Source organism: Ambystoma mexicanum, chromosome 9 (genome assembly GCF_040938575.1).
Source record: "Ambystoma mexicanum isolate Mex_15411 chromosome 9, UKY_AmexF1_1, whole genome shotgun sequence".
NCBI lineage: Eukaryota > Metazoa > Chordata > Amphibia > Caudata > Ambystomatidae > Ambystoma > Ambystoma mexicanum.
In genome coordinates, this window is record NC_090931.1 from 1,108,401,182 (window position 1) to 1,108,413,887 (window position 12,706).

General features: G+C 43.2%; 1 protein-coding gene across 5 annotated transcripts in view; it reads left to right on the plus strand.

Annotated features, from left to right (window-relative positions):
* Positions 1 to 12,706, plus strand: part of PRPF40A (pre-mRNA processing factor 40 homolog A) — a 1,435,679-nt gene that overhangs the window by 177,598 nt on the left and 1,245,375 nt on the right. For 3 of the 5 annotated variants that reach the window (XM_069616434.1, XM_069616435.1, XM_069616431.1), the window contains exons 4-5: positions 6,822 to 6,897; positions 8,488 to 8,541. In XM_069616434.1, coding sequence (XP_069472535.1) covers positions 6,822 to 6,897; positions 8,488 to 8,541 — 130 coding nt within the window. Of the gene's footprint in view, positions 1 to 6,821; positions 6,900 to 8,487; positions 8,542 to 12,706 lie in introns of all 5 variants that reach the window. The other 2 variants (XM_069616432.1, XM_069616433.1) reach the window with 2 other exon arrangements.

Genomic DNA, 12,706 nt, shown 5'->3' on the forward strand with positions numbered 1-12,706 from the left:
AATGGCGAATAAACCCGACCGGAGCCAGAAGAAAAAGTATTTGGTGAAGCGGGTTTAAGTTCGAGGCTAATATAATAGACTACAACAATACCATGTTTATATAGTATAATTGCGGTAGAAAAGTTAAGGTAGATACCACTGCCACCAGCCAAGTCTAAATGTCATTTGAGCGAAACCGTGTTCTAGGAGGTACAGATAAAAAGGGCTAAGGATTAACCCTTTCCAGTACTCCATGTAAGATGGGGTGTACTGGATCTGGGGTTAAATGACTAAAGTTAATGGCAACTTTACCCTTTTCTGGGTGACAGTAGTCGGTCTCAGAAATGGAGTCGGTAGGAAGTCTAAAAGACAACCCCGTGTCACTGCACTGAAGGTGCTGTGTAACACACAAAAGGGGGCTACAGAAGTGGTGTACTCCAGAGTCCACAATCACAAAAACAGATGAAACCCACATGGCAAAACACAAGTAAGAGTGGGGAAAAAGGGGTACACTCTTACTAAGTGGAAAAACAAACTCCAGAAATCCAGCAAAGCTGCTGGGGGAACTCACTAGGTAAGGGAAATTAGCCATAGAATGAGAATTCTCTCCAACAAGGGGCACCCTAAAAAGCCAGGTAATTTTCTAATGTAATGGGGGTTGAGCCCCCAAAACACCAAATCCAGGGGGGGCATTTCATGCAGCTCTCCCTGGGGTCAGATGCTGTGATGCTGGAAATGCATCAGAGGGATAGGGCCTCCGTATCCTTGTCCTTTACTGCTTTTTATCGTGTGTTCTCTCGTGTTTTCCACGCAGGAGTTCATGTGGGACTCCTGGCGGTGCAGCTCTCTTTTGGTTTGGTGAACAGACCCATGGGTAGGGGTGCAACACTGTGCCCTTAGTGTATGTTTTGGGCACCTGTGTGTGGCCCACAGAGCAGGGTACGGGCTGGTGGCAGCTCCGTGCTGAAATGACTGGTGCCCTGTGCGTCCTCCATTTTGGGATGCCCAGGTGCTGTCATTGGAATCAGTAGATTCCTGATGGAGACAAAATGGCCCCCATGGCCCTGTATGGTGTGGGTATGCCTGTGGGTGGGACCTGGGCGAATGGAGTGTGACGAATACACATTCTATGTTGTGGGTGTCTAGTATCTGGTGTTTGACACAATGACTGAGACAGCCCTCCCCGAAACTGTTATGAATGCAGTATGGAGTGTTGAATGGCTCGGTACTTGTCCCAATACACATAACTTGTTGAGTGTCTGGAGAGAAGGGAATGGCCTTAATGCACCGTGTGCTTGATTGGCTGCCTGCCTGCATGAATGCCCTTAGTCGTGATTGGATGCTTGAGTATGACCCAGCGGGATGAATGGGAGATCAACAGTATATCTGGGGACCTCTCACTGCTAGGAATCATGTTCAGAAGCTGAAGTCCACTACAACGAGTAACTGAAGCTTGACCTTGAAGCCCTGCTGGACGAGAATTGCTGTGGCTCTCCTTCACAATCTGAAAGTTGCTGTGCCTCCAAGGATTGACCCAGAGAGGACCTGGTAAGGCGCCCTTTTCCCGAGCTACGAGCGACCATCGTGCACCAGCTGATCTTTGCCAAAGCTTCCTGGTAGACAGACCCTTCGACAGGCTGCCGACCCGAGACGGGGACTGCTGCCGAACTCCAAGGAGAAGCGTCCGGACTGTGGTCCGCCACTGTCGATGGCCGCCGTCGCTGACCGGAGCCGCCATGCTCCCGTTTGCCTAAGAACTTTTGAATCCAAGGACGCTCTCCTCTGCATCGTCGCCGCTGTATCCTGCTGGAGAAGGCCTGACCGTCGACGCGCCGAGGAGCATCCGCCGGTGGGTTTCCTGCCACCCAAAGACCACAGACTGCGACGACTCGACGCCCTTGCTGGGCCACAGTTCTTCAAACACTTTGCGGTCCTGAACTATCGACACCGAGGTGCCCCGCACACCTCTTCCTTGCAGGACGTTTACGCTGCCCCGTCAACGAGCACCGCTAGGAACGAAGCTGCCACTTCAGTCGTAGCTCACCCTGTTCTCCGTCGGACTTTCGACCCGTGACTCCTGCCTTAAAGGGAGGACACTCCAGACGGGCCGTCGATTCCCCGACGAGGAACACAACGCCAGGTACTTTGGGGTTGCAGAACTATTGGGAAGTCTCTTGTGAACAATATATGGACTGGGCTTGTATCTTTATTCTACAGGTTGCCCAGGTTGGGGGGGGGGGGTGCGGAAATCTCCACACAGAGCTGTGTTTAACGGTAGTGACCAGTATTTGTGCCAATTGTTCGTATCAACTGCTTCCCTCTTCTCTCTACTGTTGGTAACCTTTACGACTTGATTTGTGTGCCATTCTAACCGTATAGTTGATGCACTTCAAAGAGAAAGGAAAGAAAAAATTGGCAGAAAAAATCACGATCCACAGCGCTTGTGAGTATAAATTGGACAAAGAGCTTCAAGGCTGCAGGTATCTGGGTAGTGTGGATATACTGCCAGTAAGATTCCACTTAGGTAAGTACAAATGAAGATCCGTGGAAGGCTTGGAACACGTGTTACGCTGTTGCTCATACTAAACCTTGGACTTTGAAGGCTGTTCTTTCATACAATTCACTTGGACTCCCGATTTGTATTTTGCTATACTTGGCGCAGTGAAACTGGGACTTGTTTGTGTTGCATTTGCACTTCAAAGAGATCTAATAGTAATTGTGGTACCACGTAGACCTGGATATATTTGCCATTTTAGATAACTGAGCACAAAGTCCGTTATCGTGATATTGTATATAACCTTGAATATTATATAAACTGTTTAACCGATGCAGTGTGCGCACATTCCTTTGTGGGTGCTTGGGGACTACACTGTACTTAAGAACCAGCCTGCATCACCTCCTGAGAAGCTAGGCCTTGATTGCTCGACCATAGCTTCCGCATAGAGAATCTTGGCTGGGCTCCTCTGTGCCTCTCCTCTACCACATAGAGAGCAGAAGTACAGACACCCCCATTCCAGTCTTTACAGATGCCCCTTCCTAGGAGCAGATATCGGCCCCCAGGGAGGGCTACATGCGGTGCCCGATTTCCTTTTGGTGTGAGGGGGAGAGGGCCACCCCCTTTTCTGTAAAATAAATCCCTAGTGGGTAATGGCCCCCCACTCCCACCCAAAATTCCCTTTCATTTTTTTTAGTTTGCCCCCCTTCCCTGGGGGCAGATGATCATCCATCTGCCCCCAGGGTTTATCAGATATTACTGTAAGTAGCCCCCCGTCAAACGTATCCCTGGTGGTGCAGTGGCATTGCTGGCTTGAAATACAGCCGGAGATCGAGTGGGAGAAAGGTAGAGACTCACCTTTTTATTTTCACTGCAGCAGACCGAAATGGCTGCTGCGATGAAAATTACTTTCACGTCGGCGTGCTTTACGCAGGCCGACGTGAAACTGAAGGTAATCAAGCCCCGTGGCAGTGAGGGGGTGGGGGGGCTCCTCCTCGCATAGCCCAGGGGTTGGATTACTGTTTTGAGTAATCCCTGCTTTACAGGAACCGCTCAAAACTGAGTGCCAAAAAAGAGGAGCTATCTCGTCCTTGGCACTGCAGAAGTAATTCCAAGGACGAGATGGCTCGTCCTTGGCACGAAGTCTATTTCTGGAAGTGACAATATACCAGCCTTATCGGCAGCCTAGTCCTCTTCGTACTCAAATGTTCCTAATATTGAGTCTGACCTGCAGCTCCTTTGTTAAAACAGCAAATGAAAAACAAAATATGGGCAGGGGCCGCAGAAGAGGACGCGGGTGCAATCTCCTCAGGCCAGACCAACACATTATGGAGGCTGCAGGAAGAAATAACTTCTTCTGCAGATGTTCAAGTGGTCAATCGATCGTCCCATGGATTAACTGAAAGAACTTGATGTTTTGAAATTGGGCTTTACTTTTGGTCCTAGTAATTTTATAATGTACAAACTCGTATAGATTTTGATCAGTTTAAGGAAAATTAAGTTAAAGTTTGTTGCATCAAATCCCCAAAAGTCTGTACCCTCCAGGTCTTTCTGACAGCATTGATTTGAAGATCTTATTTAACAACTCTACTAGATCTAGCTCATTTGCTTGACATTGTGTGTGATCAGGCAGGTGTTAATCTTACTCATTGACATTGATCTTGATTAGGCATGTACCTCTCGCCTCCGGAGTACATCTAGATTTAATCCCTTCCCAGTAGGGAGATGTCTGGAGGCTTTTCAGTATCTGGTCATTGAAGAGCTATGAAGTTGGGGAGAATTCGCATAAATGTGCTAATTCCCTCTACCTTGGAGAACCCAGCTCTGTATGCTGAACTTTGGGACTCTGAACTTTTTTAATCTGTTTTCTGTGTTTTCTGTGTTTTTTGGAGTTTTAGACAACTCCTTAGGCATCTTTTTTGTGTCACATAGCACCCTCAGTGCAGTGACGCAGCAAAGCCTTTTTAAACTAACTTTCCTAAGGTTTAAATACCTCCTCTGGGGAAAAACTGTTTCCCAGAGAATGTAAGGTTAAATTGACTTTACTAGTCTTTTTAAATTCTTAGAACCAGCCCACACTATCTCCCTGTAGAGTGTTGGAGTGTTGGCTAGTATTTCCTATGTCAAGAAACTCATGTAGCAGTCAAATGCTACCCTTTCCTATCCGAATGGCTGGTGGCAGTGGTTTTACAACGAACTACCATGATTTTTCCCGACTGCGAACACTGGTAGCTAAAAATCGCGGGAGCCATGTTTTTCAAGATGGCGCCTTAAGCCCCTTTCTTTAAACAGCTCCCGGTCTTCATTTTTTGCCATTTCTTTTTGGAAAGGTCCTTCTAGAGTTTCTCTGCGTGCCAATCTAGGTGTGGTCCCTTTGTTTCTATGCCTTTTGGGAAGCTTCAGGATTGAAGACCGCCTCTGGCGCCTGAGTGTCTGGGGTGGGCAGGAAGTGAGGGAGGTGCCCGAATCTCCCTGTGCTTTGTCTCCTAGGAGACACAAATGCACTCTGGCGTGATTGGCTGTCTGACTGTCCGGCAAGGACAGCCCTGCTGGGTGAGTGGCAGCTAGGCTGGAATGAAAGGGAGAAAACTGTTTTTGAAAGGCGAGTCTCTTGGACTGGAAGGCAAAGTCGACCACTGGAATGAAAAACCGAAGATGAGCTGGAAGGGGACTGCTGCAACTCCTATACCGTTGGTTTGCCCGGTGAAGCCCTGCTGCAAGTCCAAATTGCCAAGTTCATCTCGACAGAGAAGCCCCTTCAAGGACGACCACTTCGTTTTGAATTGGTAGGACCGATAAAATCATAAGCCACCTGGATACCATTCTCGGAGTTGATTAGGATTAACCAGGGGGAAAGGACACCAGCTTGTGTGCTTGACTACAGATACTCAAACCAAAGATCTTCCATTTTGCCAGCTTGTTTGACCCGACCCTGTGCAGTGCAGGAGTCCCCCGACGTCCTCCCTCTTGTCCCCACGACAGAGGCTCAGGAACAGCGAGAGCTGCAGGAACTGCCATGAACCAACGTCTTCAGCTGCATCTTTTGCTTCATATTAAGGTACTGTGCCAACCCAATTGAGAGAACTTGCCTCTCGCGGTGAAACTTTCCCAACTTGCAGGCCTAATCAGCTTGAGACCAACATATGATTCTTTTTTGTACAAACTACTTCTGAGAACATTGGCAAAGACTTTAACGTTTACTACAAGAACTGCTCTTTCCTATCCAAGACACGAGTCCCTTGACTTTGGCCTAGGCCTATTGAACTGAATCGAGACCTGTAGTGAACTGAAACTATTAGCACAGCCTAAGAAAGTATTTGTGTTCTGTTCTATTAACTTGTGCCTTTTTACTCCCATGCAAAGTAACTGAAATGCCATTTTGCTCTTATTTCAGGGAGCTTAATTTACTCACACTTATTGGTTTGGTATTGAAGTGTATTTGTGTATAAGTTGCCTCCTTCTATTGAATGTTTTCTAAATTATTGTGTAATAAATTTAAGTGTTTTACCAAGAAACCTTGAGTGTAAGTGTCTACTTGAAACATTGTGATTTTAAGATACCTGTGTAACATCCTTGTACTGCTCACATTCCCTCTTGAGATGAGCCTGGCTGCTCAGCTTGCTACCACAAACTATGTAGTACAGACACCAAAGGTTGGTTTTGCTTACACCTGTATTCCTAATTGTATGTGGTGGTCCCAGAGGGTACTGCATTTAATTCTGATTAACATACACTCATTCTAATTCATTAGATTGACGGACAGAAGCTAAAATCTCACCATGCAACAGCAACGCATTATAGTCCTTGAAACAGCTGTCTGAAGTTGTATTTGAACCTTCTGATAAATGATCTTTTATTTATATCTATTGGGCATTTGTATGGTGCCTACACACAAGTGTTTCCAGGCGCCACAAGACAAGGGGTGGGGGAGGTGGGGGGGGAAAAATAGTAAACAGACCTACTAGGCAATGTGACATTCAGACCGGGCAAGTGCAGCGAATAAGTGCAAGGGGAGGACAGGGCGGATGGGCTGGGATAAGGGAGGAGGGGGATTAACAGGTTAACTTAAATAGCTAGCTTTGCTACACAAGTGCAAATTTGATTAGCAAAGCTACATAATTGTATAGCAAATTACTATGCCACACTGCTTATTTCATGCCTTGCTTTGATCGGTCTGTTTCCTCCTTGAATAGTGTAATGTCGCTAGATGTGACAGAAGTGGTGGCAAGTACGCCTTTTGGACTTTTCTACCAGTCTGTCTTAATCTACACTCTGGAGGAGTTTTGCATTGTTTCTTTCTGTCAAACAATTGTTTTAATAATATACTTGTTTGTTTATTTTTTTTTAGTTGCCAGGAATGATGTCTGTGATGCCTGGAATGATGATGCCCCATATGTCTCAAGCTCCCATGCAACCAACAATAATGGTAATCTTTATTTTAGTTATTGGTTTCAGCTTAGTTTACCCAATGTTTTTTTCACTTGAAATATAATTAGCAGTTTGCCAAATCCAGGATGCACGAAGAGGAAGTTTGGTCGCCGCGATTAATTTCGGGATATAAAAACAAGATGGATTATTGCTATAGCAAACATTTTGGAGTATGCTATAAAAAGACTAGAATGTTAATATCTAATCCAACCAACATTCTTTTCGTTCTTGTAAAAAATCTTGAATGGATTAAACACAAGTAAATAAAAAAAAAATTAAAAATTAGCTGTTTCCCAAAGACAGCTGACCTCCAGCCGTGGTAAGGCACAACCAGGTGTTGCACGCGCACACAAGTTTAGGGGGCCTGTATGTGGGATGATGGGATGCAGAGGATAAGTCAGAACACCTGTTAGAAAACAATATGCGCTGCTGACAACCTTAGCAGGCTGATATATATATATATATATATATATATATATATATATATATATATATATTTTTTTTTTATTTTAAAGGACTATCACATTATTTAAATAGTGTATCAAAGTAATTCATCACAAACGTTTTGTTTTCAGTGCTTTCCGTGCTGCCCCTATTTCACCTAAATCTTGAAGGCTGTCCATGAAAAGATGCTAATGGGATTTTCTGTGCCCTAGTTTGTTTCTCGCTCTAAAAGCTTTTGATGTGCTTGCTGGGTGGCCTGACAACCCTTTCCAGCTCTAACTGCACTGTCTCAAGATCACTGAAGTCCAAATTTCAGTCTTTCTCAAAGTGGGTTGGCTTGCCTTTGGAGGTGTACGTCTTCTACATTTGAATGCCTTTCTGCGGGGGCTGACATTTTCTCTTGCTTGTGGTAGATACTGGGTAAAATCCATACAAAATACTCCCTTTTGGACTCAAATTGTCTTCCAGTGGCATATTCCATAGTATTGGCGAAGGACGGTCTGTATGACTGGCTGCTGGATTTCGACGATTTTCATGCCAACATTGTGCTAGCTGGATCAAACATAAATGTACCCAAAAGGTTTTCAAGAGACCGTTTTGAAATTGACATTGTGTCCGACTTTAAATCTTAAAGGCCATTTTATCCTTTGTTTTTGCATAAAGTATCGTATGAGATTTTTAGCTCTATTGCAGACGCAAATCTCCTTCGAGTGAACAAACTTTCCCCGCTGGGAAGTTGCTGCTGCCCTTAGTTCTCATTTAATATTAAAGCTTTCATTGGTAGTACAAAATACTAAAAGCTGACGTTCAAGATGACGAAACAAAGCCTGTATAGAGATTTGGCACTCATTGCACACAGTAATCGTTTATAATTATTAATTTAGTTATACATTGAAAATGGTATCACATGGTTTTGCCGAAGGAAATTACAATGCAGTAATTTACTTCGACAAGTTATTTCGAATGGGGGATACATATGTATTTTTAGGGTTATGGATATAGGTGGGGTTGAGAGCATGGGGTTTGGAGGTGGGATGGTGTTGAGAATGGGGGATTCAACCCCATTGAAGGAAAACAAAATGGGTAAGTCATTTTTACCACTTTGTACATTACACTTGCATTATAAGTTTATTGATGTGTTTTGCAGCAGCAGCAGCAGCAGCAGCAGCAGCAAGGAAACTTGGACGGTCCATTGGGTATGTATGTTTAACACTGTAACGTTTGTGTTTTCGGCCAATGCAGTCCTAGTTTCCTTTTTAGGAGTGAGACTATGATTTTTGTGCCACGAGGTTATATTACCTAGCGGCCAAATTATTCATCCTAGTGACCTGACTGCTGTTTACAGCTGATGCTACTTTAGGCTTTTATTACCTGGACATGCTTTATTTGGTACATAATTTAATTTCTCAAATATCTGAATGCCATTTCCAATATTTTGGACGTTTGTCTGTACCAGAGCCTCAAACACACATATAATCACTTAGCCTAGCAAGTAGATATTTGGAGGTGCCTCGAATTACATTTGTTGCGCAAATTGCTTCTGGTATACTTTACAGTTTAATGGCAATCAATGAGATTTTTATTCGTAACTTGAAAATGGCGAACTTCTCCGGGAAAAGTGTAATGCTCTTTTCTAGCATCGGATCTTTAATCGATTGATGTGCTGTTGAATTTTACCCTTTATCAGGCTCGGAATACTTTTTATAATAAAGCAGTTTTATATACATCGTAAACAAACTCTAGTCACATGTTCCCTGCTAGTGAGGTGGCAGCCATAAACGCTGCCCTGCAGTAAATTCTTTAAAATCGGAATACCAAAAATTTGGTGACTGGGTCATGTAGCTGCTGAATTGAGAGGGTGGCTGTCTGCCTCATCTTTACTGATGAGGTACTGTGAGACTCTAGGTAAGACCCAGAGTCGATTTGCGGCTCCTGTGTTGCTAGGGTGGTAATTCGTGTTTGGGTTTCGCCTATACATGCTTGCTCGGGCCCAACTATGGTACACATTCAGGGAGCCTTCTACGAAGTCCTTCAACCATTTTGACCTGCAAAAAGCTTAATACTTGTTACAGAAGAATCCTCTGGAACTCTTTGCTACAGCTTGTGCCTTATCCTGTTCTGCCTACACCAAGCCACTGATGCCCATTGTCCCCCTCTGACTCTTGAGACAATCTCATACCTAGTTAGGGAAGGACTTCTAAAGCCCAATACCTCTCTAAAGGAAGTATTACAAGTGTTGAGGTGCTTACCTGCTTAGGTTGGTCTTATGACTTAGTTTACCACAAAGTGGTTTTTACTTACCTTGAATAGCATGCTACCATTCTATAAGTCTTTTTACACTTTGGTTTACTTACCAGACTTATTGTATTGGTTTTACTTTGTTTGCTAATTGTGATGGTACTTAACTTTCTGAAGATTTATTTTCCCTGTGTGGTTTGGGGGTGGGGGGGAAGAGGAGGGTGTGTGTGTGTGTATGTGTGTGTAATATATATATATATATATATCAGTAAAAAAACTTTGTTAAAGGGACGTTATGGTTCGAAGTAAAACCAAAAAACCCTTGAAATTCGCCAGTGATAGTGAGCTAAGCAACCATAAATCGCACCACCACCGTGCACAGCTAAGACTAACACCCAGGACATCAAAGATGACATCACAAATGTCATTGATGACATCACATGTCTGCTTCCCCCTTTTTTCCTTGACTGACATATCTAGGCCACATAGTTTTCTTCAGTAACAGTCAGACAAAAAATTGAAAAGGTACTATATTTGCAGACTTATCTTTAAAGTATGTTCTTACAGTAATTCCCTTAGGGACCAGTCACATCATATGAAACAAACATAGGGGAATACACAGGTTTTCTGTGCATGAAGATAATCAGTAGGGTTAAAGGCACTTTCTGATAGTTCTGTTTTTTGTTATGACTGTACTTTGCCTGTATATGCTCATATTTGTATACCTTGTACTCGCACTACTTTCCTTAGAGTCCACTCACATCATGTGATACATATACATAGGGGAAGTAGCAGCTTTGAAACAGAGCAATCGTTTCTCTGCATAAAGATAATCAGTTACGTTATGAACACTTTCTGGTACTACTGCTGCTTTTTTGCTTACTTCACTTTCCCTGTATATACTCACATTTTGTATGTGTTGTTGTCTGTGTTTTGTCTGTAATAAAGCAATTATGTAGTAGGTGGGTTTTATTAGCTACTTATTCCATGTTTCACATTATGCAAAACTCTAATAAGAAAGCAGTTAGCATTTCACTATTCAGCATGCAAAATTATGAAAATTGCACCTCCATGTATGCTGCACACAATGCCTATTTACTAGATAAGTAGCTTAGTCTACTGGATAGGACTCCATAATGGAATGCTATTTATCAATGCATTGCTCAATGCACTAACTAGCTAATTATATTGATTCCAATGATCCTTGACACTTTTCTTGTGAACATTATAATAATCCCTTGTACATACCTTTCATGAAAGGTAAATATAAGTTGTCTGTGATGTCATCAATGACATATGTGATGTCATATTTGATGTCCTGGGTGTTAGTCTTAGCAGTGCACAGTGGTGGCGCGAGTTATGGTTGATTAGCTTGCCATATCTGGCGAATTTCAAGGGTTTTCTATTTTACTTCGAACCATAACGTCCCTTTAACAAAGTTTTTTTACTAAAGTTCATCGGTTTCTAGTAGTGGCACGTAACCATAATGTAAACTAACATCTGACTTCATTGCACACCTTGCGGAGAATGCCACATGACCATATGCAGGCGCACAGCACGATGACGTGTCTGAGATTCCGTACACACTTAACAATAAGATCTATGCCTCGTTGACAGTGTGGAAATATATTTTTTACTGATGTAGGAACTTCCAACTTCAACATTTCGCTTGCACAACTCCAACACCTATTCGCACTCGGCCATTAACAATGTAGTACACAGTGCATACTTTTACCAAAAGTACCATTTATCTGAAAACGACATGAGCTGAGGCCATCCCTCCTCCCCAAGAAACAGCACCACTGCTGTAATGTAGGAGCATAAGAAACACAGCCCCTACCTTACAAATAACACACGCACAACATTTTCCCCCGTCCACCTACCCCCCCATATTACTGTTTGGTGCATCTTTGCTCATTTCCGTCCGCAACTTTCCTTCTTAGCTGTCCTTCCAAAAAAAAAAAACCTTCCGTAAACAAAGTAAATGTTCCTTTAAGAACCACCTTTCACAGTTAGAAAAAAAAAAGAAAATTGCATACACTCCCTCTACTATATATTTCTCAGTAAAGGACATAGACGCAATAAGATTTCAACATTTCCATTTGCAGTTTGTTTTATGCTAATGGGAATATTGTAGCGTTCGTCCTCCGTTCCAGAGACTGGAACAGTGAATAAAGGGCCAGCAGGCCAAGTTATCAGGCCAATTGAAGCGTGAGTGCATAACGCAATCTCTGGATCATTACCCCCCCCTCCCCTAAAATGGGGGATGAATGCCATTAACAATCTAGATTTGCAAAGCAGGAACGTGTGCTACTAAAAAAGAGGATTAGAAAAAATCCTTTCCAAGATAGCCACCATAGAAGGGGAAGGCGGTTATTCTATACAGGGCCCCTCTTCGCTTTCCATGGCAGCCTGAAAAAAGGAAACACTGTTAACATATTACCCCAAGCACTTTTTTTTCTTCCCTTTCAAATGTATCCTAATGTCGAAAAACTTTACCACAAAACCAGTCCCAGGTGGACATGGCCACTGTAATCCTATCTCTTATCCCTTCTGATCATGGCCAGTAGCCACATTGTACGGATCATGACCTTATACCATGCCCCCGACATTCTGCCTTCTCCCCATGGCTGCAGGCTACCCCTCAGTCAAACTTATAACGCTTCGTTTTTTAACTAATTACGACACTTGTGTAATACTAAAACACTCCCACATCTTGTCACATAACCAACCCTAACAATATTGTACACCTTTTTTGGCTGACGTTCCTCTCCAGCGTAGCAAAATGTGCCCATAAGCACCTATGTGCCGTTGACGCAGAACCTGAAAATGAACACAGCAACGTACAACATAGCACGTTACATTTTGAAATAATAAACTGGTTTTTAAAATAAAACCTTAACATTTTAGAATTTGTAAAGTACTTTTATTTCACAATAAATTGTCCGAGTCATCAGACTATTCCCATTTTCAATCAAATGGTAACTTTGTTTATTCGTTCGTCATCGAAAATGTTAATCGTGAGGCACACGTTGTTGTTTTCGCATACACAAAGTATTCGTTTTCGATAAAGCAACCGCTTCGGTTGCACATTGATTTCCAAGACGTCGGAATGAACTGCGG